The sequence below is a fragment of the Contarinia nasturtii genome, unplaced genomic scaffold (assembly GCF_009176525.2).
Source record: "Contarinia nasturtii isolate CC-2019 unplaced genomic scaffold, AAFC_CNas_1.1 Cnas_scaffold_350, whole genome shotgun sequence".
Classification (NCBI taxonomy): Eukaryota; Metazoa; Arthropoda; class Insecta; order Diptera; family Cecidomyiidae; genus Contarinia; species Contarinia nasturtii.
In genome coordinates, this window is record NW_022197705.1 from 1499506 (window position 1) to 1526909 (window position 27404).

The following is a 27404-nucleotide window of genomic DNA, read 5'->3' on the forward strand; positions in this document are numbered from 1 at the left end:
ATATTGTGCAAGATACTTTTTTATGCTTAGTTTGCAATCGCCTTAAACTTGCTCAAAGTTAGTATGCAACTAGCTACGTGTGAGCTCGTACAAACCCGCTGTGTACCTCTCACAAATTTAACACACTTTTTCTCGCTTCGAAACATTTATTTTCATCGAGCATTTGTTTTACACATATTTTTTGTTATTTTTCACCAATTTGTGTGATTCCAGAAAAGTAAAATAAAAAAAAGTTTTTCTATCGATAGATAAAAACGATAAATTTGTGCAAAAACTGTATTTATGTGAATATTTGCGTGTGACATTTTGATATTTTGCAAAAATGAACCATTTTTAATGACAAATTTATTAAAGTTGGTTGTGCGTTAATGATAAACATCTAACCGTGAATGAAACGGATTCAGAAAATATAGAAAGAAAAAATAGTGTTTTATTTACATAGCAAACAGCACAAAAAGTAATTAAATTCAGTGAATTAAAATTATTCGAAACGAAAGAAAACGAACGATACAAAAATGCTAACGGATATGACACCGACGGCAGGGCAATTTTATGGTTCACAAATACCTTCAATGGGAATGAACATTACAAATATTGCCAATCATATGCAAAAGCCGACTATGAGTAACGTGAGTTCAATAATAATATTTACATCATTTTTTTTTTCTTCTCTGTTTCAAAATAACAAAAGCCAATTTAACAAAAGACGAAGAGACAAAAAGGAAAAAACCACTAGAATGTAATCTTTATGTGTGCATTATCTATGAGATCCACGCCAAATGTGTTCTCATTATATCCCAACCAAAAAAAAAAACAACACTCAAACAATCAAATCAGTTAACAAAAAAAAAAAAAACACCGATCCCATCAAAAAGTCAGTGAAATTTTGTTTCTTTTCGACATTAAAATAACGGCAATTTTAGCAAAACGACAAATGATTGTGTAGCGCCTGAAAGATCCAGCGCAAAAGAAATCCGAAGAAAATCATTCTTTGGCATACGAAAAAAGGAAATATTCTCGAACAAATCGAACCGGAATGTGTATATTTTATGATTTATTCGAATAACATAAAAAGATGAACAACACACTCACAAAAATAATATTAAGCACCCAGAGTTTCAGGTAGAAAGTCAATGAGAACCGACCAAAAAACTAAAAAATTGCCGCTTTTAACTTCTTTTTATCTTGTATCGGCGCTGATTTCAAATGTTCAAAAGTGATCCAAAGGAAGACAAAGAAAGAAAACGAGAGAGCGACACGCAGAGAGAGAAAACATACATATACAGAAAATTGCTAAACCAATTTTGTAACACTCCAATCTTACACAGCCAATTTGTTTCATGTGTTGAAATCCTAAACCATGAACGATCGAAGAGCAAACGATGCCGAAGATAAGGAATATAGTTTAAAAAAAGGAGAACTAAATCGAAATCGTTCTTTCCTAAATCAAAGTTGCGACATGTTTCGTGTGAAGAAGATCCTTTTCACTCTCGTTCTCTCTTTCTCTCATCAACAAGTCTAGACGCGTTTTCGTGTGTAATTTGAATTGTTCGATGGATTATTCGATAATTATGCATACAAAATGGATGAAAAATAAAAGAAAAAAAACACAAACGAATTTCTACCACAACACAAATCTAACCAAATAATTTATTCCGATAATTGTTTTGTTTCCTGCACCATGGATATTTCTATATACACACACACAAATCATGCTCTGAAAAGTTCTTGTTCTTCACATTGGGCACTTTTTTGTTGTTGTTGTTTGTGAAACGAAATAAAACGAACGAATAAAAAACTATTTAAAATTCAATGTGATGTTTGGATTTTGAAGTTAAACTTCGTTGGCCATTTCCAAATTAAAACTTGATGAGTTCTCTTGCTTTTCATGAGTTTTCACCATTTCGTTTTCGGTGATTTTTTTGAATGGCGCTTCGCTCTTCGCTCCCTTTTTTTGTTGGTATTGTTTTTATTTTTCTATATTAGCGCGGCATTTGTACAAGATCTTTAAAAAAAGCATAAAATCATTAATCATTAATAATTTACGGCAAAAAAAATTAGAAGCGATCGTCAATGTTCTTACAGACAGTACACGAATACTAATATAATATATGAGTTACAAGAGCATAAAATGTGCTCTCAACGTTGCGTTAATCGTGTGCGGCACTCTTTGGTGTTCCATTTCAAAACTATGACCGCCGGCCATCGGCGACGACTGTCTGTCCAGTTCATGTTCCATTGGATAATATGCCATTCAATTTGCAACACATTTGGCAGACTTTCTCTGAATTGATGCAGCACGAAAAGGAAACTTAGATTTCAATTTTTTCTTTCTAGTTTTTGAATTGGACAACTCTAAAGTTCGACAATCAAAAATGTGAAACAAAATGAATTTGAATCGAAAACAAATGGTTTCATTTAAAATCTATGTGATAAATGATGACCGATATTTATTTTGATCAATAAAACATTAAGAAAATTTGTTGAATGTCTTTTGTACGACAAAAGATACAAATGTCTCAAGTGGTAGCATTCACAATAAATCCATAACGACACCATGTACCACTCGTGTCCCATAGAGGCGTATTTTGAAATCATAAAAATGCACTCCCGCTGTTTATGAAATCAGTTAAGAGAAAAAAACAGTAGCCACTGGCTACTAGCCAGTTTCTCTTTAAAGTCACTTGTTATTCAAGATTGTATTTTTCTTATTTCATGCGATTGAGGAATTTTAGAAATCGTTTTGGCACCATATCAAAAAATATTGATTAATCGAATGAACATGATGTTCGACAAGCACTCACTAGATTAATGCCATATGATATGACAATTCGTTGTTGACAACAAGTCAATTCATTCATCATTATGAAAGGATCGTTACGTCACTGAATGAAGTTATTTGAGAGTATAATCTTCTTAATGAACCTCACTAAATAATTTCATGGCATTTCAATGTTTTAATTTTAGGCAATGTGCACAAAAACTCTATTTCGAAGATGTCAGTGTCATGCTTCTGTTCTGTGAAATCTGATACACAAAGCGAATGACTACCCCTTTTTTACCATAACGATGCCTATTTTGGATTACATCAAAATAACAAAACCCACACATGTTGTATTGTATTTGGCGCAATAATTACTTTAATTTGAAGTGTAAAATTACACTGATAATCTTTGTCGCCGCACACAACAAACAAATCATCACCGAACGTACTAAGCTGGCATTGCATCTTCAAAATGAAAAAGATACTCTTCTGTGCGACGTTGAAAATTGAAACGGTGTCGTCACTGAATGCACGACATCATTTACCAAATTATCACAAAATTAAATTAAACCGATGTGCGTCAACATAAACCAATAACATATTCCATCCAGTTCAAAAAAGTCATAAATCTCTGAATGCATGAGTGCGTTCGCTAAATACATAAAAATTAAATCGGGTCGTGTGTACAATGCTTTGTTATTCAGTCGCTGTGGGTGCCGTTTTAGCCACACGACCATTTCTAACAAATCCTAATGAATCTCTGTCTAATTTCGAACGACATTTCGGTTTGAAAGCAATTTATCTCGCCTTCATCATTGGGATACTTAAATCTTCATTAAAATAAACTACTCTTCGCCGATGATTTTTCGAGGGAATGATATCGTTGGCTTTATTTAAACGAAACTATTTTACAATTTGGTTTTTTCGAGCATAAAACCAGATCGGCACTAGTTTGATGTGCAGAAAATGGCGTCAATGGAAAAAGGATTTAGTTTTATCACATTCTCTAAAATCGTTATTATTGTTGTTGTAAAATCGTTGGAAAATGTGTCGCGTAAAAATGTTTTTTTTTCTTCATTCAATCCCCTTTTATATCATCGCAGCCATATTTATTTCGGAATTCCGTTTTTTTTTTTGGCCTCGCTCTCTCTTTCTATTTGTCAACGGTGAGTCGCAAACAAAGAAAATATATTATTTGTCATTGGCGAGACAACTACTACAATAATTGATGATTCGAATTTCAGTTTAGCAGAACAACAAACGAAAAAAGCGAGAACCGTATGCCATTGTCGATTATTGTAATTTTACCTTCATTGAAAGTATATGATTATGTTTTACCGTTTCGGGATTTTGGGTGAGCGAGTGCGCGTTATGGACGCGGCAGCCTATTGGTATTCATGTCGAAACATTTATGGATTTTTGTGAACATACGACAAACTGCATATTATAGTTCTCTCATTGTGATGAAAATGATTATTATACTCGTGGTATGATGCATCCGATATATCTCTCTCTTCCTCTCTATCTAGATATATCTCTCTCTGCCAACTGAGATAAACTAGTTTCCTGTGGATGTATTCAGTTCTTTTTGGAGAATTCACTCTTTTTTTGCTCCTATCGTTTGGTGTGTGTGTATATCAAAAGTTTTTGATATAGTTTGGTGTACACACTGTGAAAAGGGTGCTGCTCTGTAAATTTATATTGTTGAAATTGAACACACTGCATCCAGGTGGGAGAGGCAAAAAATGGCAATGCCATGGAACCACTGCGAAACAAAGCAAGAGAGAAAAAAAACCTCAGCAAACGGATATCACGTTGATATTGCGCTTATAGTAGTAAAAACAGGATTACAATCAAAACTTGCACACAAAAAAAATATCAATCCTTCCTCCTCTCCGGTCCGATTGAAATCTCAGTTTTTTCAAACTAAAATTATACTCGTTGCTCAGATCCCTTTTGTCCTCAACAACAAACACCAATGCAAGGCTGTTGTAACTTGAGATTGCACCAAAGGATACTACAGAAATAAACAGCGAAATCCGTTTCTTTTTTTTTTATTTCGATCAAATGCTCGGCAGGATTGAAGTGTATGCACTCAATGTCCTTACTCCATGACGCGTACGTCGAACAACGCCATTTTCTTTGATAGTTTCAATAATTTCTTTGTCTCAACTGCGTCAAACGTGATCACAGCATATATTCGATTATCGAATGCTCTTTCGATGATATTTGTATGTCGTTTTGATGCCGCTGTCAATGGGTGTACATTTCGTTGATTCAATCAAAATGGTTTTTAATTGAAAAGCGAATGTCACGAGTCAAATCACCGTTGGTGACTTTTATTGGTGTGTGCCGCACAGTGCTGTGACAACAACACACAGCTTGAAAATATATATAAATGACTACCGATTCGAATGAGGCGCGTCCATAAATATTTCATCATTTATTTCATATCGTTTATTGGTTGTCTTCGCATTTTGGTTTTCTTTTTGTGACAAATCGTTTCGGGCAATTTTACCGTCTGCGTTGCTTGAATTTCGTTCAAAAACGCAATTCCAAGTGGTTCAGATTTGAAACGCTGAAAAGGCCATCGCTTGGATGAAATCGAATTTGTTTTCATTTGAAACATTTTCGAAAAATATTGAAACTAATTTTCTTTAATTACTCAATTAATGTCACCTTAAATTGAAAATAGATACGAAGTATAGCATATGTTTAACGGGGGGAACCAAAGAGTTGTGATCAAGTGCGACACAATCGGTCAACATATTCAAACACAAGAACATTCGATAAATTATTCGACAAAGTTTCTTCACATCAAACACCGTCCAGACACAAATAATACACCCGAACCATCGTTAAAAAGGCTGTTTCTTCGTTCTTTTAATAATTTTCGTACGTAATAAATCATAATTGCTTCTCATTGTTTGGCCGTTTGGCTGTGACATTTCACATATTCACAGAACGGACAGGAAACCCATTTTTAACCCTTTTCGATGTTTGAAAAAAAAAATGTATACAGAAATATTTTTTATTGTCATCCTTTTTTTCTAGCCATTCTATACAGATAATTGCCACATTTGTGGGAGTAGCATATGTAATAATTTCTGTCTATGTGCCGCATGTTCGACAGATTTCAAAAGTGCTTATTATCTCTATCTCTCGAGTGAAAGAAAAACAATGACACATCCAAGAAAAATACGTCAATTCTTCATTATGAAATACGTTAATTCTGAAAACGATGAAAACGAAAACCAGAAAAAAATATCAACTATTGTCTCCCGGCTTTCATTCACATTTTATCCATTTGTGTTATCCTTCAATTGATTTGAATAATTCACGAATGAAATTAAAAAATCGACATAAAATTTAATTAATCTTCTAATTAAAATTGAACTAATTTGAACGTGTCTATGTCATGTTTATGTTGGTTACTCTTTGGATACTGTTGCATTTTTTATGGATTTCGTTTAAATTCAATCAATTATCACCACGATGTACACTCGAACAACATAATTATTCCACATAAATTTATAATTGGTGGAGTCGCCTTTTTAAATAAAATAAAAAAAAAAACGTTCCCTTCCATGCAATGGAATAAAAAACAACAACGATGGAAATAAAGAAGAAACAAATGAATATTTTATGAAATGAAAAAAAAAAAACCAAATTTGATATTATTAAATTATAAATTTAAAATGTGCCTTGACTTTTCATCATCATAAATGTCAACTTCACAGCGTCATTCGCAGTATCCATCGCCTTTTGATCAAATTCGTCGCATTGAAATCCAAACAATATGCTTCTTTAAAGAATTAGTTTTTGCTGAGAAGAAATCGTTCCCGCTATTTGATATGTTTGGACTTAATTTGGTCTTTATTTGATTATTGTTTAATGATGTTCAAAACCGCCTGATAATTTGATTTTCGTAAAAATTTGCATTGTACCAGTGGGTTGTCGGCAAGACAACACCCTCTTTATGTTTTGTTCCCAAAACAGAAAACGCATTTGTATGCGATAGTATCATGAGGGTGTGCAACGCTCAACCATTGTGTTGACGCTTATCACTCGCCGTAATCCGCTTGTATTTTGTTGGATTTTATTGTACGACAAGCAAGTGCTTGGGGCGGCTTTTGAGTTTATTCAATCAACACTATTTCAAAATACGACCTAGATATTACACGCAGATTAAACGTCAATGCAAATATGCAATAGCAACCGGGCTGCCATCATCGAAAAAATGTATGTAAGTCAAACATCGCTCTTTTGTTTTGCATAACAAATTTTTTTCCGATGAAAAAAAATATGCGTCTTCAAATTGTGAAATAAACTGTTGCTGTCGAAATTTATTTGCAAAAGAATGTTTACCTAAACAAATTCTGCGAAATCAAATTCATCATTTAAATTGATGTAACTGTGAACAAAAACGCATTTAAATTGGATTTTGTCGCGCTATTTCCAGAAAATCATTTCATTCATATATGTGAATGGTTTGGTGTTTGTTCTGCTTTCTTGCGAATGAAAGATGGCATTCTTGAAGCGCCGACATTTAAATTGAACCAATTGGAAATGATGAATTTCAAGAGAAATGCATTCAATTCCAAGTATAATTGTATCATCAGAAGATGACTTGGTTATGCGTGATTTTCCACATATGAAGAGAAATCAAAATTAACAGAAGCGATTTATCTTTTGATTCAAGTCCGACTCATATTAAATCATGCGTTGCTTCTCTCTTTCTTTCTCATTTTTCTGAAATTCTCTAGATTTCTTGGCAACCATTTGTTGCAATGAATTTGCTCTTTCGTTTGACACTTCGATCGTTCCGATGTTTTCAAACGAATGAAATCATTCGAAACCGCGTGCATGCCTAAACTCTCTCGATATAAAAACCATTTTATGCTCACAGTCCACCAACAATCATGTGCACTTATTGTGCAAACGATTATCAACCGTATGCAACAGCATATAAACATTCAGATCACTCGATCATGATTGTACTGAGGCAGAGTATACCCTGCAGCTGACAATGTCAACATGGTTGCACTATTTTTTTCCAAGAATGCAATCGACTGACATGCATATAGTTCGCTTGAAACTATTAGTTGAATTAGCGCAAATAATATGTGCGTATATATGCATAGATTCCGCTTTATGGCCGATTTCAATCCAACCGTATTGAAGCATAATGGTGCTGCTTACGTTTTTATTGAGCACTTTTTCTTTACAATGTATTTTTATGCAGGGAACATGAATTTTTCGATTATATTGCTTCATTAGAAGAAGTCAAGTAAGAAATTCTTCAGCCAATGATATGAAGAAAATGTGATTCATAATGAGTTTGAATGAATCATTCGTTGCTCATTCACAAAAAGTTTCAATAAATTAAATGAGACCATATTTCATTTATCAAATGTTCAGTTTTGAAATGTTTTCAGCCTTTGATGATATGGTTAAATGATTGAAAAAAAAATGAACAAAGAAAAAACAACCAATTTGTGCTCAACATGTTAACATCTTCATTTGGTGTAAATCGGCATGAAATAGTTTTATTTTGATTCAATTTGTATGAGAGTTCTAAATTTGAATGTATCCGGTAGTAAACGATCGTGTTGTGCACAATTTGTCCGTACATTCATTTCATATGTGATTAATTAATTGCTTGTGAATGAAAACGTTTGAAAAATGCATCTTGACATACATTTTCGGGCGCACACCGGGTGCAAGCTGTAAAATAAAACTGAAACAATTCAATTTATGAATCGACGATATATCACTTGACATTTTGTTTGACTTTCATTTGATTCGGTGTGTTATTTCATTTTTTTTTTATCGTCGTTCGTTCGCTTATTTAAAGATGCACGGCCAATTGGTTTGCCGCTTCAGCGGGCTGCGAAATGAGTAGTATCATGTGCAGATTTATTGTAAATACTTTCTTGACTGTTTTTTTTTTCAAATTCAGTTCGAGACAGAATTTGCTCATTTTTTTTTGTTGTCTACAAAAGGAAGAGAATGTAAAAAAGAAACATGAAAGCAATAAGTTGAGTGCTTAAGACTAAAGAAACGGTGTTGAAACCTGCTGTGCTGACGGCTTTAAATGTAATAACGTTCTTGTATGCTCTCGGTGCACAATCGGCTTAATTCTCTCCCTGTCTTTCTCTTTCTATTCATCCCAAAAGGTATATAAATATTTTCGTGATGTATTTGCATACTCTTGAGTTTGGGTTTTCATTTTTCGAATTGCTCTCTCTTATTCGGTGTTTACATGATCATGTTAAGCAAAAACAAACATGCCACGCATGGTGTTCATGGTGGTAGAAACCATTTCACGTCATTTGCGTTCAATATGATGAAGTGTGAGCATTTTCGGTATCCATATCACAGAGATTCGGTTAACAGCGAATATATGTGTGTCGACATGTCACTTCCAATGCATTTTAATAAATTTATGGTGGCGATAAAGCAAATCGTTACCATTTTTTTTGCGTTCATCGTTGTTTGCATCGTGTTTCGCTGTTTTTGATTCATATACTTTGTCGGAACATGTGTCGTGTGCGAGCGACCGCGATCTAACTTACCGAAATGAATTGTGGTCTATGCCATATGGTGATTTATTCATTACAATGACAAAATGCCTTCTTGTTTTTTTTTGTTTGTTTTCATCTGTTACGCATATTAGAACATTTATAAACACCTACCTCAACCGCAAAATATTTTTCCGGTGCGGATCTTAGACTTTTGGCATGAAAAAAAAAATGTATGTTGCCACTTTTATGTTAAGTGTATATGTAATAAAAAGGCGAAGTGTTTTTCGCAAAATATTCCAACATTTTACAGAAACATGAACCGAACAATAAACACTTCTTCATGAGGTCGTAACTACTTTTAAGTTCAAACAAATATAATAAATAACACATCATCACCATTTTTAATCGCCACGTTTTTTTGTGAGGTCATTTCATTCTATTTTATTTAGTTGCTTTCGGGCTCGCGCTCTAAATGCATTAAACTTTTAATTTGTGATGATGAAACAAAAAGAAATTATGATCTCTACGAGATGAAAATAAAGAAAAAAACGCCAACAAATTTCGGTACTTTTCATGTGTGCCGCCCTGCGAACGAAAAAAAAACTGAAACACAGAGAAAGAACACTGAGAAGGGAGATAGAAAAAAGGCATAATTATTTATTAATTTTTTTTCCTTCCTTTATATTTTAAATGAAGATTAGATTTTTCTCAATTCCTTTTAATGCTTATTTCTGTCTCAAAACCATTTTGTAAATAGCGTACCAATAACTCATTTAAGTTCTTGTTTTGGCCTCTTGTTTTTCTGCGTTTTCGTTCGACTCTTTCTCTTTTTTTTCCGTACGATTTTAATGTAAATTTATATTCTTTGAATTATACCGACGAACCAGCAAGTGCAAGCAATATGCTATCTGCTGGCAAAGCGAAGAATAAACTAAAAAATATATGTAGTTTTGCGAATCAGTTAAAGAACTCATTCTATTTTCGCCAATTCGAAGATATATCGTAAAATTGGTGCGTAGATCGATCCATAAAACGGGTGATAAACAAAATTAAGCAGCAAAATCGAAGTGTAAATATGTTGCGTTCATTCGGGAATAACGTTTATCATGACACACTCACAATGTGATCGACAATAATAATTGCGTATTATGTCGTTTCCGCTTGTTATTATTTGCACTTAATATTGCAATAATATCATAAAGATTCCTAGAAGCAAGCATCTAGAGGCGAATATATCCAAACTGGATGTGCCTCTGCTTCTTCTGCGCCACACTTATTTCGGTCCAAAATTGTTGTCGTTCGACGGCATGCAATTTATCCATGAAACAATTTGAATCAAATACAAAGACGAGGAATTACATTTCATTCTAATTTGAGCGAGCAAGATGCGCGCACGTTGATACTAAATGAAGACGTGATGCCCAACATAGAAGATCGTTGACTATTGATGATGATGATGATTATATGATGAGGTGGATTACGTACGTAATAATGATGATGGTAAATTAAATCCAAATTACAATTTTATACCAACGACCATCACAATTCTATCGCTATTCCAAGGTGTGAAGAAATTTGAAGCAACATTATTTATATCTGTATTTCTCTCACTACCTCTCTCTCTCTCTCTCTTTCTGTCTGTCGGTTTGTTTTCTTCTCTTTCCTAACACTTTTCTAAGATCTTAAGCAATTTGAACTGATAAACATTGCCATAGAACAGCCAAAGGTGAATTGTAAGTGCTCGATTCGAAAGTAGTTGCGGCTGCCGCTGCAATCATTTTGGCTTATTAAGTTATTGACTATTGGTATATCTCTTCTAGCATACAGGCACAAAAAAAATGTATCCTACTCATAATTGGCTGACTGAAAACAAACTATTTCCAGCACATTTTATTCTCTCTCTGATCACCGCTGTGAATATCATTCACACTCGTAGAACATTTGCTACTATTTCATGCTTATCACAGGGCATATAATCTCACAATGTTACATCACACACGACCACAATTTTTCATAGCACAAAACTTAAATATACAGTTAAAAAGAATCTATAGATAAATTATATGGCCAATTACAATATCTTAAGGTTGTATTCAAGGTTGTTAGACGTTTGTATCTTTGTGTGAAGTGTTGCTTTTCGACAGGAAAAAAGGCGATTCGAAAAAAAAACAACAATCAACGTCAAAAACATATTTTTTATCACAATTTCTTTGATTGGAGAAAAAAAATTACAATCTGGCCTAGGTGCGTTGAATCGACCATCTGGCAGCAACTGATTCATTTTTTTCACATGAAAAAAAAAATCACAGACAAAACATTCTCAGATGTTGACAAAAAAACAACAACCACAGAACGAACGAGGTGTAAGCAAAGGCTTGCAGCAATTGATATTATTTTCCTGTTTTTTTTTTTTGTATTCAGTTCGAAATGAAGCGAGAGAGAGAAGGTTTGCATGTCAATTCACGGCATTTTATTTTTATTTCATATTATATATTTATTGCATGTTTTGAAATCCTTCGCACAGTTGAGAACAGGTAATCCTTATCCTTGGCTCTTTCTCTCTCCCTCCTCTCTCTCTCTCCCGGTTTCGTTGCATGCCCATCATAAAATACTCTCTTTTCTATATTGGATTGGCATGAAAATGCAATGTGAGGCTTAATTTTCGAGTCAATAGCTTTATTGGTGTTATCAAAATCATAATGATTTGCATCCCAGAACGAGTTAATCAGAATGATACCCATCGCCGGCACCGCTAAAATCTTTTTATGAACGTGCAACATTGTATTTCAATGAACGAAACGACTCGAGGGAAGGATACTACTTTTTGTTCGTTGCCGCGTGCACCATATAAATCGATACAATGAAACAATTAAAGTCGGTTGCGTCGTTTTTTTTAATTTGGCGGAAAATAAGCAGCACAACATTTTTATTAATCTATTTTCAATCAGCGCGCTTTGGCTTCAGGTGTGATTGTGTGTTGAGGTAAAATTGGCTCTTTTTAGAATATCACTTTTATCGGTGAAACAGAGAGATTTTGCACGTAATCAGATGCCATTTATTGTTGGTCTAAAGGCAAATTATCTTTACTTTGAAAAAGAATGATTGGAAGTATCTTAGTAATTGAGGAGTATTATTTGAACATAAAACGGTTTGATCTATTTGCCCACATTTAATCGAAACAATTCACAGTTGAATCGAACAAATGCTATTTTTATTTATTTTACGGCGACACAATGGAATGCAAACAGGAAAAAAGCGAATTGAATGTGGGATATTTTCATGCATTACGACCATATGATATGGAAAACCTTTTACTTAGGGAAGTCGTTTTTTTCCACATTAAGTAGCATATAAGTATTTATTTATTATTTTATATTCATAATTTGGTGGTTTTCCACCAGTCTCGACTTGAACTAAATGGCCTCAGACGTAAAAACTTAAATGCATTGCGGTTTTCTTTTCTGTTTGCTCACTAATTCGCCCATGTCCATTTATGTGCGTTTTCTGCTTGCTCTCTTGGGTTTTTGTTTTCGTTGCACCGTGCACAAAGAGGAGAATCTTGCTTTTAACATGTTCATTTACCAGTGTTTTAAGCGTTGTACAGCAATTTTGAGGCTGTTGTAAATGGGGCATTATGCGCTTTGATGATCCGGAACCCACACAACTGCTAAACGACTATGCACCACATTTTTAAATACATTGAAAATGCCTGTCAAATAAAAAAAGCAACGTTTTCCATTCGCATGCATGAGGAAATCGTCACGCTGACAAATGTGTACATTAAACCATTTTCTATTTCTCTGTGAGACAATTTTCCGCAGTCCTTAGGCGCAAAAAATGTAGTTTTTGTAATAATGACAACATTTTTCCCACTTTATTGCGTCATAATCTGAAAATTGCGTAAAATAATATGTGGATCAATTTGGTTTGAGTGTACATATGTCGTCTGCTTTTTTCGGTATACAAGCATTGTGTAATGTAAGTAGGTCGTTCTGTAAAATATTTTTTTTTTAACCAAACGAAAATTTGAACAGAATGTACTCTTTTTTTACTTTCTTCATCCATTGGCATGTGGAAATAATATTCAAGACAACAAAGGTCATTTCAGAAGCCAGACGAACGATTGTGGTTTAAACTATATTATTAAATAAACAAAAGAAACTTCTGTTTCAGACAGAAAAAAAACACTTTTTTACACTCCATCAACCACTAGAGAGACCAGCACAAAAGGGTTGAAGTACCTAGAAAAATATAGATTCTCATTTCTTTTGATGAAAAGAAAAAATAGATTCACTTTTATTGACCGGATTGAGTCGGTGGTTAAGCAGAATATAGTTTGCGTGAAACGATTTTCAAATTTATTTAATTTAAAAATGAATTAAAATGATGTGCGTCTCTCTTTCTCTCTTTCTATGTGTGGAAACATTGTTTTAGCAAAGGTCTCTTCTAATGCTCATTTAAACCAATTTAACTATTTAATTTTCGGGAAAAAAAGAACGTTAAACGAAGTAATGACTGTGAAATGTTTATACGATTTAGTTAACCATGGCATGCGGTGCCTTTTATAAATTGTAACAACGTATACGCGAACTCTTCAAAGCCACATTAGATATATGTGCGCTCGCATTGAGTCAACACCGACTAAGCGCAATTAAATAAATTGTCTTCAAATTGCTTTTAAACGCGCGTACTTTTTTTGTATAGTCCGTGTGTGGATGTATATGTTTTGTCTTTGTTTCACCATTTACCGGTGTTTAGTACCTCTGAAACAAAAAAAAGTATTGATAAAACAAGATAGGTTGTTTTGAATTTTGTTACGACCACTTAAATACATTCAATTATGCACTGGATATGTAAACATTTGATTGATTTAAGTGTTCAATCGTTAATATTCTCTGTTTTTTTTTTGTTCTGTCAAACGATTACTGCCACTTTGAACCATCTTTTACGCGGATTATGCTTGAACAATATTGTTTTCCACGTTCAATTACCTCGATCGTGTTAAATGAACCAAAACCAAAAATTCGTGTAAAATCCAATTGTTTCAATCTCGAAGTGGTAGCTCGACTGTGGCCAAGTTTACCAAACGAAATGAAATCGTAATTCAGTAGAACTGAAAAAGCGATTAAACGCAAACTTCCACTCGAAATAAATTAAAATGCAGCCACATTCGCTACTTCTGGCTTACGGCCGTATTGAACATTTTATTTGCAAGCTCTTCAACTCCTTCTGCTACCAGATTATTTAATTGCCTCGATCCGAAAACCATTAATTTTGAAAGAGAGGCAGAGAGACGTACATACACAGAATGGAAGAGGGAAAGGGAAAGGAGACAGATTGAAAAAGACACAAAGAGAGAATGAAAGAGATGGATAGGCAGAACAGTAAGAGAGAGAGAGAGTGATAGAGAAAAAGCAAAAACATGAGAATTAAGCGAAAAAAAGTCTAGACGATTTTATAATATTCAAGTAAATCCATTTATCGCATGCATAACGCGCACACATCCCAACATACCCGATTCGATCCTTTAATTATTTTTTCCTTTAAGAACCTAACTAAATGTGCAACGAAGATTTTCGGAATCGCATCAAAAAAGTTTGTTCTCTTGCATTTAATCATTTTCTGTGCACAAACGCAACAGCTCCGTTCCCATCTTAAAATTCATTTTTATGGCATTTCGCGAATATGAAATTTTTTGCCCGAGTTCTGAATGATGATCTCTTTTTAATTTAATCGAAAATGGTGGATATATTTCTTATCTCACGCCACCGGTTCTTTTTTCTCTCATTTCGAAATTGTCTCATCCGCCATGAGAACGAAAAAACAGTAGTGAATATTTACGGAATATTCTGACCGAAATAAATTAGAACTTGCCATGCATGATGGAATTACGGCCAAAATATGCTTAACAACTCAACACTGCATTAATTGGATTTTAGAGGAAACTCAGAATCAGTCATTATAGGTACTGAGCAAACACTATTCGCATCATAACTAATTGGGAAAATATTCAAACAACAACAAAAAAAACGTCTTAAGTGAGATCCTGAGAATGAGAAAATTACATTTCAACAGTAGTATAATCGAGTGGGCAATTCAATTTGATGGAAAGTGTAAAGTAGCACTGAATTGATGAATCTCTCTCTCGAAATGAGTTTCTCCATCAAAATTCAGTCGATAAATCTATACCGTTTTCCTACCCGTATCACCAAATCGTGAGTTAACACGTGTACATGTTTTTTTTTGTGTGTGAACTCCAGCCCATTCAAATGTGTGCACTTCTGTTCGATATAATAAAGTGGATTGGATTGTTTTGATTTTCGCGAGCAAATCGATGCACACAAATGAAAATATTACCAAGCAAACGATTTAAATAAGCAGGTAAAAAGACAACCAAACCGAAAACCGATGGAAATATTGCAGAAGTCTTTTACAAGATGTATTATTTGCAACTATTCGAATATGCAACGCAATTGAAAACACCTTTTTTGCCACAAACACACATAACATTTGAATGTTTTATATGTCCGATCCGCATGTCGTTTTTTTTTTGTAGTCCCGTCGTCATCGTATATTAAAATCGAGTGGCGTAGAAGAGCGAGCGCGCGGTGCAAAGAAAAACTAACCGAAGAAATATATATATGTGTATTGCATATGCGAATAGAAGTGCACAGAATGTGCAATAATTATGGTTTTGAATCGCTGATTTAATTTTCAATGTTCACCAAACATATAATAGAAATCCATTTTAGAAAATATTTTCAATTGCTTGCGCAAAAGTTGCTATGATATTCCTTGTATGTGCATTTGTTGTAAATATCGCGATGCCACGTTAAATATTTTCATTTTGCCTCTTGCTTTGTTCTCCTTACAGTTCTTTATTTCTTTCCTTCTTCTTCATGTTTGCTTCTTTTTTTTTGTGCTTGCTCTTTATTGCCACAACCAATTCAGTCGTTTTGTTTCTTATTCGATGTGAGGATTGTGTGTGTATATCGCGCGCTTCATTTTATTTCGCCCGATTTGGATTTTTCTGACTTCTTACGTTTCTATTTAAGTGTAATTTTGCAATTTAAATCCAATCCAATCCACCTATGCAAGTGCACCGAGAGATAGAGTGCACACATTTAGCCGTGCTTTGGCTTACCGGTGATAGTCGAGCAAATCGATTGCGATCAGATATTCATTGCGCGATGTTGTTGGCGAACGAGACATTGGCTTCAATAATCATTACGTCCAATCAACATTTTATTTTCATTTTGTACTGTTATTAGGGATTCTTGTGCTGTTGCTGTATTTCTTTTTTCGTTCGTCGTTGTTCCATGTGTGTTATGTTACAGTTTTACCACATTTTGATTCAGATAATTCACCTTATTTTTTTAACGCTATGCGATAAAAAAAAACAGACTCAACATAACCCATGCTCACTAGTCGCGTAATGTGTGTTGTATTCTCTCTATGCGCTCTATCTATACTAGTCGATAATTTAGTAGGATCACAATCCAGCCGATTCAAATTTGAAATGCATAAAAGCTAAGTAGCACATTAAATAAACGGTACTATAGAGAATTTTGCGGCAGCCACTTTTAATTTGCAGAAGTTGGAAAAATGGCCGGCGAAAATTGTAAATCGCTGATAAAGTGGATATTAAAGCACCGATTATCGTAATGTCAGTGGATGGTTTTTTTAATTCTTTGGCCGACGAATGCACCAAATACAGAGTGAGAGATCGAAGAAGAAAAAACCAGAGTAAATTATTCAAAATAGGAAAAAGTACAAAATTAAACATTTGAAACAAACAATTATCACAAAGTGGCCTTTTGATTCACAAGCTACTACACAATTTGGACTTCTTCTAATCGACCACTCACTTGCTGCCTCTCTCCACTCTTTCTCTCGCTTTCTGTTTTTCTTATTTTTTTATCTTCTCTATGCTGAATGACTGGTGGTGTTGTTGTGCAGAATCAAGATCCCCATTTGTCAGACAGTATAACTTCCTCAAAGTTAAAATACAGGAGCAATTTCATACGTCGTTAGATTCAATGACGATGGTGAATTTCAAGTACACATCAATCTATTACGAAGTACGAAAATTAAGTGAAACAGCAGTGCGCCGGCCTGTTCCCAAATACACACAAATCGAGAGAGTACACGATGTATTGGTGCTGCTACCCAATCGCTGTTACTGTATATATATTTTACATGAAATGTTATTTTTCATAAAACACGCCCACAGTACGCATTCTGGCACGTAATACGCCAACAGGTTACGCATGACGTGTAAATAAAGTTCAATTCATACTCTTTGACTCTCTAGTCTCTATGCTCTCTATGTGTGTCTCTATGCTCACTGTATATATTTTTATCTATCAATAAAAATTGGTTTGATTATTTTGAAATCACTTTTAACGATATCGGGTGGCTTCACCCTTTTACATATTGCCAAAATTTAGAAAATTCATTTCCTCTGATTCAACTTTTTTGCATTTATTTGATTCAAATGTTTCACATAAATTCAAATCTTCATGAACATTTCAATGGTAAATTGAATTAAAGACTAATTCCTCCTCCTTATGTCGTTTTATTCAATATTTAATTTTTTTTTGTCTCGGGGCGTTCAAAAGCATACTTTTTTTTCAGTTGAGTTTATTGAAAAGTTTTCCACTTAAAAAAGTGTCCTGCTGAGCATATACACAAAACTCTAGAAAGAGAGAGGGAGAGTTGAAACTTTTTATATATACGATTTAATGGCTGGCACAAAAAGTGCAATCTTGAAATGTTTTAACGTGCAAAATAGCATCCAGACAACAACAAAAAAAAACTCTGCAAGGCGACAAAGAAGAAGAAAAACGTTATAAATAGTCATAATGTTAACAGGAATCGAGAGTATGTCATAACAACGGAATCGAAATGGATTCTTCGGAAAGTTAATAGTATTTGCCGATATTTACAAGACTAATCATCTGCTAATTCGGGATAATGTCAGCTTATCGAGTGTAATAATGAAGCATGATGTGGCACAGTGTGATGCTTTTTACTTACCTTTCACTCTCTCTCACCGTCTCTCTTCCTGCATGGATTAGTATTATTAGCTTTTCTTTCCACATTTCGGACACGATCTCTTCGTTGTTCTCTTTTCGTCTTAGAATTTCATTTTTTCGTCCGATTCTATTGAATCTGTTTGATTTGGGCCAAAACAAAATAAAACATTTTTAAAGCTGGGCGCTTAAATTCAATATCAAGCATTGTTAGCTCAATTTCTCTTCTTTTCGTTTTTTTTCTCTCTCTCAAAATCGATTTGCAACGCTTACGTGAAACGAAACATAAACACAAGAAAAAGTGCCGAACAAAATTCGAAAATGTCCATTGAAAACGACAATGGTGTTTGAGTGTGCTAAATTCGGTTCATTGTGTTGTCCTTTTCATTGTTGGTTTGTCATTTGTTGTGGCAAAGAATCGACAATATTAAAAAAAAAACTGTGTCACTGTGAAGTAGGTGCTTATGTCATTTTTGGATTATTAATTTATTCCATTTTGAAGTAGGCTTGAAGAGATGTACCAAATGGACGAAAAAAAAATCATGTTTTTACAGCTCTTCAACTGTTTTTTACGACGAAAAATAGAGAAACCAGAATTGAGTTAAACAAAAATTTGTTGTCTTTTCGTTCAAATACATAAGCCGATGAATTAACAAAAACACGCATTTACCAAATAATCAAACAAAAAAAAAAAATAACATGAATGAATTTTTTACTCTCTTTTTATGAGAAACGAGAACATTTTGTGTCAATTTGTTTTGTTTAACTTCCCATTTCCAGTAAACGGAATATAGGATTATCTTTATATTCGAAATGCTGGTCGACCACTGGTGCCGTTGCCATCGTCGCCACCGCGAACCGTTGGCAGTTAATTACAGATTTCTTGACACATAATATTTATTGATCGAATATTTTCGATCGCAAGAGCGCATTCGCTTCAATTTTTTTTTTATCATAATTTATTCAAACCGGAAACAAAGCGAATCTTTATTTCGTTTGAAAAAGATAAAAAAGGTTTCGTCTATATATTTAAAAATACATTTTATCGATTTTCGGCAGCGTTTCTCATGATTTGACTCAGGCTGCAGCCGAATGAGAAGAATAAAAAAAAATTATTGACTAATTTTAAAAACAATAATTCCATAATTGTCTGTTTTGTATCCAAATGTTCCCGTTTAATCGAAATAAATCATATTTTATAATAGACCGCTGAAGTTGAAGTGGTCAGGGGCTACGTGTAAATTGATTAGCCTTTTACCATAACCAAATACTCATTGCAAGCGAAGAAATGAGAGAGATAGAGATCGAGAGAATGAAACAATGTATTCAATATTTATTGTTGTCTTTTCCGTTCTAAGCAGCTGCCGCGCGCGTCTGTAACAGCACCAACGGCAGCTCAGTTGTTCAATCGACACAACAGAAACTGAAAAGCGAATGGGCATTATTATTGATGGATTGTTAACTAAAAGTCAAAATTGTAGGTCAAAATGCATATACATGTACGTCTTTTTGTATGTTCTGTAATGAATTGCAAGAATCAATTGCCGACGACGTGTACATTTCAATTGGCATCTCGATTCGACAACACAAAACACAATAATAATAAAAAAATGTGCTGTACGTGCGAAACGGAATTTTCGATGTGAAAAAGAAACAAAACGAAATTGCACGTAAAAGCAGTGAAAAGGAGGGATAGAGAGAGAACAACTTAAAACAGCTTACTTGTTAATGCTGTACGCAAATAATACTTGTGCACATAATTCGATTCGCGATGCAAATTGTCATAATTGTAATAAATATGCAGGTCCCGTGATATCAACCGGCCCCAGTGCGACAACAACAAATTGCATTTGACTGAAAATTGCCATTTTTGGTTGCGCATTATTCGCCGCACTTTTGCCACAGCAAAATGGCTTCGACATTTAGGCGTTTTCCATTTGCCGTATGGAATTTTTTTCGAAACACTATATACGATACCAAATCGCAGTGCACCAAGTTAACAACAAGCGTCGGTTAAATTGATCAAAAAGCCAAATGCTTTCTGATCGACATTATGATTATTATTATTATTCCACGACCAGCAGTTTTTTTATATAGTATGTATGTTCCAAACTGTATTTGTCTTCTCGATTTTGTCATTGGCCAGGCTGTGTTTGCAAATTGGCGAAACAATTTGTCTTTCTTTCTTCTTCTTCTTCCTACTGATTGACGCAATGAAATTAGTTAAGGGCATTTTTGCGAATTATTTTCCGAAAAAAAAAACTGGCTTCACGTTGTGACATCGAAAAGAAAAATTGAAACATAATGGTGGAAGCGTCACTTGTGATCGTCATCGATGTCGTTGTCGTCTCATTGTCGACTTTTTTATTAAACCGAATAAAAAACCCACACCGATTGGTTGCCATTCTGGTGTTGGCATATATTGATTTCTTAAAGTTCAAAAGCAAATTTAATTTGTTCATGATTGTTTTATAATTTATGCAAATATGCATTTATTAAATAATTTTCCAACAACGGTCACATTTTCGATTTTGCTGCACTAACTGTGATGTGCATGTTTAAAAATGGCGTTGCTCTTTCCATAATTTACCATCGAATTCAATCTGCGCGTCGTAAAATTTACGAGGCGCATTGACCATCATTTGCTGTGGCATTGCTGCCCAATTGATTGCAGGGCCAATGAGCAGGAATTAAATGCAAGCAAATGTGACAAAATTTCTTAAGACAATTAATGATGTTAATTTCTAACGGATTTTTACCATTGCTCATTAAATGTGAACGAAAGTACAAGAATTTACGTCCTTCCCTTAACGAGCAAAAACACATTGTATTCGACGTGAATTTTTCTGTGTTTTCCATTATCGGCACACGCAGTTCTCTCTCTCTCTCACATTTCGTTGTGTGGGTTTCTTTTTCAATGGAAAATGTAATGAACGCACAAAACATGAAAATTGTGGTTTTATGTAAAAATATTTCGTTTCGAATATCATTCGATTCAATTATTTTAGTTTTTATTTGCTGCTCTGTTGGCGTTATACCTCATTTTCTGTTTCGTAATTTTTGATGTTGTTTTCTTCTTTCTTTCTGCATTATTTTTTTTTATTAATTAAAAGATATTTATTTACAATTCGAATAGAATGAAAAGCAAATGATAAAGAAGAGTTGAGCGTACACTCTTCGCTGGGTACCTTTTTTGATTCACAGAAATAAATACCTAAACATTTGCCTGTATCTATTATGTAGACTATAGATATCGTGAAACCGACGAATAAGAAAGCTTAGAGTGTACTTGCGATTCGCACACACACACATACACCCAACCAGCAAGAATACAACCAACATGTAAACAACAAATTAAACAAAATGAAATTCTCGCATTGCAGAAAATGAAAACAAAAATATAACCAAATGAAAACCATCTCTGTTCGGTACATATTTATACATGTTTTCATATTTCGCATTTTGTGCGTTCTCTGTACAAAAACACAATAAATGAATGAACAAACAAAACAAATGTGAGAGCCGTGGGATAAATTGCTTTTAATTTATAATTTTTTGTTTTTCTTAACTTATACACATGTGTATCTGTGCGGTATTTTGTGTTGTTGCGTTGATTTTTTTTTTTACCAGAAAAATGTTGCCAACGAAATCATTAAATTTTTGTAGATTAAGTAAATAGCAAATGCGATGAAAAAGATGAAAATTAATACAATTAATTGTTTTGTTTTTTCCTTTGAATCTCTAGGATCATTCAAACATACGTGGTACACCGTTGGCTATGTTGGCTGCTCAATGTAATAAATTATCGAGCAAATCACCACCCCCATTGGCTGATGCTGCGATTGGCAAAGGATTTCATCCTTGGAAAAAGAGTCCGGCCTCTCCAACAATGGGACAACATTCGCCAACATTAAATAATGTTAATTCAATCGATTCACAACGAAACTTATCCACAACCGGAACAATGGGAAACCTTACACACAGGTAAATAACAATATATATTGCGAAACAAAAGAAACCAAAACTTAGATTATCTTTATTTGTTAAAACAAAGATCTTTCAGTCTTTAATGAAAGAAATAAAATAATCGATCAAATATCGAAGTGCAGAGGCGAACTGTAATTAATATTTGAACATTTTTTTCTCCCTTTTTCTCTTTGGTTTTTTCTTCTGTTCGGTTTTGGATTTTTGTGTGTGGAATAGTCGTCCGGTGGTATCGTCATGTTCGATGACCAATTCAACGTCCCAATATGGAAATGACATGTATTTTGCTGGTACACCAACGGCAACAATTGCCGAACCGCATATGCACCAAGGTCTATTGGGAAAAGTAGACAATTCCACAATATATTCACGGCATCCGGCCTATGATTGGCCATTTAATGCGGCTGCTACACATAAAACGGAATCGGTAAATTCTGGTTGGTGGGATATGCATGGTACGGCTGGAAGTTGGTTGGATATGGGTAACGCTGCCGCAGCTGGTATGCATGCAACAATGGCAAATTATGCAACCGGCACTGAATATTCATCATTTCCCCATTCACTATCGAATACAGCCCATTTGCTAAGCTCTGGTCAGCATTTACTTCAAGATACCTATAAAATCTTACCATCACAATCGGTTGGTGGTTTTACATTGCCGCACACGGCAAATACAGCACCGCCAACACCACAAGCACCATCGCCACGATCTCAACGACGTTATTCGGGACGTGCAACATGCGATTGTCCCAATTGTCAAGAGGCCGAACGCTTGGGACCGGCCGGTTTGCATTTACGTAAGCGTAACATTCACAGTTGCCATATACCTGGTTGCGGTAAAGTCTATGGTAAAACAAGCCATTTGAAGGCACATTTACGCTGGCATACAGGCGAACGTCCATTTGTTTGTAATTGGTTATTTTGTGGCAAACGTTTTACACGATCCGATGAATTGCAACGACACCTACGAACGCATACCGGTGAAAAGCGATTCGCATGCCCAGTGTGTAATAAACGTTTCATGCGCAGCGATCATTTGGCAAAACATGTTAAAACACACAATGGTAATAATCCATCGAAAAAAGGATCATCAGAATCGTGCAGCGATTCAGAAGAAGTGAATCACAACGATAACACACATGGACAGCAACAACAGCAACAGCAACAGCAACAGCAACAACAACAACAACAAGCTCATTTAGATCATCAGCAAGCACAACAAAATCAATCACACCCACAGCACATGCAACAACAACAGCACCATTCAATGTCGATGGTACATCAAATGCATCACACATCGAATCCATTAGACAACTCTGATCAGCTAGACATTAAGCCGGGTCTTGTCTGAGATTTTGATAATGCTAACGATATCCTTTATTTGCTTAGCTGATGCAATTAAATAAACATTTTTTTTTTCTTGAAATGAAGAGGAGAGAACACACAAGAAATGTAAACGCATTGAATGAAAAATGGAAAGAAAAAAACGATAGCTCGTTTTCCATCTCCACCTCCCCCTTTCATATAAAAAACATTTAAAATATTTTGAAAATTGCACATAGAATGCGCTTGCATGGAAACCTACCGTAAAATGTACGATTAGCTATTAATATTAATACACATATGGAAATGAAGAAAAATTGAATGAAAACAATGAAGAAATATTAAACAAATACACACACACACAAAAGTCTCTACTAATAGTGTATGTTAATTAATTTACATTTAAAAAAAAAATTATTTAGGTACTTCATACAATTTAATCTGAAATTATTATTATATATTATAAAAAAAGGCTATCTAGTGATGGAATGCATCGCAATGATTATAATCAAATAACACACACACAGTGGATACGAGCGAGGGAGTTACAAATGTTGAAAGACATAATTCGTTCATGGTGTAAATTGGAAACAAGTACCAAATTTATTCGCTTGAATAATAAATAATACTAAAATTAAATAAAATCACATTTCTAATGACAAAAAAAAGTATCGATGTTGTGTAAAGATCAATTCAAATCGTTTATTCATTTCGATCTATACCATAGCCATTTAAAGGTGAAAATGGATAAAAAAACATATATCTCTAAAGTACAAACAAAACTGGAACCTCATTCTTGACTAGCTCGGTTGATTTATCGAAAAACTTTTTTCGTTTTGTCATTTCTGCGCTTGAGAAATTTGTGTAACAAAAAAAATGCTTTGATTTTTCGCAAAAAAAATTGCCTGAAATTTCATGGGAATGATAGTTCATTTGTGCAGTTTATCGAATGAATAGCACAATTTTGGCATATTATGTAATAAAATTGCTTGAAAACAGTGAAAAAAGGTGTATAAAACAATGTGCATGACACGGCAAATTGGCATTGACAGCGCATGTCATTTAAGTGGCAGTAAAGTGATTAAAAATTGTTTTGATAAAGCATATTTGTCGTTTTGTTTATAGTTTTTTTTTGTTCTTCAACAAGGAAGTAAATTATTCAATTTAAAGCATGTAATTTTATACAAAATTGAACATGATTTTCCTCTCTATTGCCTCATAGACAACATGGCTTTTGTGCGATAATAAATATTCGGCTTTGTAGCTTTCATTGACAAAAAAAATTACACAAAAAGAAGATTTAAAAATTACACAAAAAGTATACCAAAAATAAACTATTCATCAAACTAAACAAATGTCTAAAATTCTATGTAAAAAACAATTGGATAAACGACCGATGAGCGAAGCAAAAGAAAATCAAATTGAATCAAAAAAAATGATGAGCCTTGCGATGTGTGAAATAGATTTTTGATTGGTGTATTTTAACGAAAATGATTGGCAGACCCAACAGAGAATGCGAAAAGAAGGCGTTCAATTAGATTAACTCTAAATTAAACTTTATGAATCGAATCTCAATTTCTTCAATTTTCAAATTTTACTCTTGTTCTTTTTGTTCTTTGGCTGAAACAACTTACAAATTGAAAACGCGCATAAAGCTACAATTTAAGAACATTTATAACATTTATAACTATGACATGTCATAAAAGTATTCTAGTAAATTTATGCAAACATCCAAACAAAAAAAAATTGATTGTTATTGCGGAATCGAATGGAAAAACACACAAATAAAGAAATATTTTAGTTGTAAACGTTGTGCTGAAACTGAACCAAACGCCTTTTTCTTTATTTTTTTTCTTCTTGTTTTTCCATTGAAACGGACCCATTTCCTTTCAGGCAGCGAATTTCGAGAAAGCAAAAGGTGATGTATACAAATCGTCGTCAAATGTTGCGAACATATGCAGGGATTGATATGTTAGGATGTCATGAGGCAGCTGCACCACAAAAAAATATGAAATTATATGATTGAATTGTTTTTTATTGGCGCAAATTTCTGCAGAAAGAAAAAAATTGGAACAATTGCTATGACGTACGGGAATCGAACAAAATGTGAATAAATGTGCAAACGAAGGCCTGATTGCCGTAGGCAAAGTCAGTGATAATGAAAATCACATTGCCGCCGGTTGATTTTTGCCACGGTTGAACGGTTGCGTTGGCAGGCTGATTTGACGCGCCCAAATTGAGACTGATTGTTATTCATTATGCGAAATTGAATTTCAATATCGTGCTCATTGGCCTATCAACAAATTCTTTCGAAAAACAAGAGCACGCACAACCGAACAATTTTATCAAAAAATATAATTGGTGGCAGCGCTCTTTTCATTTGGTGTCCTTCGAAAATACATTCGAATAACAATTTCTTGGTATGCTTGATGCATTTTAATCTATGACTTTGATTTTGTAACACTTTACCTTGGCTTACCTCGGTTTGATGTGACACCACACGAACTGAAGAGACACAAAATAGCTGTGAACGGCACACAAATGTGAGCATCCTAAATTTTGAAAGCAAACATTATCATAGATGCATTGAGAATGCACAGCATGCGCTGTTATGATGTAAAAGTCCTGGTGTTAAACTGTTATTATCCTGACGTTGTGCTATTTACGCAACGCGCGAGCACTGATATTGTAAATTGCCTAGACGCCAGGATAGCTTATTCACAGTGAACACGACAATGAGGAAGAAACTCGGAATGAGTCGAAATCCGCATTTGTGGTCAATGGTCTTATTGTTCGCAAGCACTCACAGCATCGTAAATTATCGTCATCATTGTGCAACCCAGTGACAAATTGATAGTGTTAAATACATATTGCAACAATAGACTCTCTCTTTGTTTCTCTCTCCTTCCCTCTCGCTCTCTCTCTCTCTCCCTATCTGTGTTTCCATTTGTTCGTTGCTCAAAAATGATTGAATGTGAATTGTTCGTATGCATTCCGAATGAATTTTCACTATATCACTGCTAATGTCGTTGACGCTGTTGTTCGAAATCTATCGAAACAATTTGGTGTGCTGTTGTTTTGAATCATTTGTTGGCAGCAGCGAGCGCACACGGCAAGGATAATAAATTGATTGTGTGTACTATGCTGTGCACAGTATCACACACTGGGACTCTATTTTCATTCCACTTTTTTTTCGGTGTCATTTGGAACTAGTTTGTCGCCGATTCGAATAATATCCTCGGCAAGCACACCATGTAAATTCAAGTGAGGGAAATAAATACGTTTGCTCCTCGGTTGTATATGTGTACACTTTTTTTCTGTCCACAATCGCTCTATCCTTCGAAGTTTTCATTATTTGCAATATAGTTGCCTCTCTTCAAATGTCTTTTGTTCGTCATCCATTATGCCATGCAACGTATTTATGTGACAATTTTCCGGCTGTTATTCCATTGTTTGTTCTCTCAATGCTGAAATACACATTGGCCAGAGAAAAAAAATAGTTGCATGCTGTACATTGGATAGGTAATTTGGTTTCTGCTTTTTCACTTCCATCATCTTGATCGGCTTCTTAACGTTTCACATTAAAGAGCACGAATAATTGATGACTCGATGCCATTTATTTTGTCTCCCGTTCAATTCCTGCAAACTTTTGTTTGAAACACTCTTTCAATCGTAGTATCTTTTGTCAATTGTTTTCTTTCATAATGGCACTTTGTGTGTAATAGTTTTTGGTTAAAAGATAGAAAACAATGAAAAAACCGATAGGTTAGT

The 27404-nt window shown here is 34.3% G+C and overlaps 1 protein-coding gene across 1 annotated transcript; it reads left to right on the forward strand.

Moving 5' to 3' along the window:
* LOC116338235 (transcription factor Sp9) lies at positions 1-25459 on the forward strand. The gene is made up of 3 exons (XM_031763364.1): positions 1-629; positions 22072-22310; positions 22530-25459. Exons 1-3 carry the CDS (start codon positions 516-518, stop codon positions 23659-23661), a joined length of 1485 nt encoding a protein of 494 aa, XP_031619224.1. The 5' UTR covers positions 1-515; the 3' UTR covers positions 23662-25459.
* The last annotated feature ends 1945 nt before the right edge of the window (positions 25460-27404 follow it).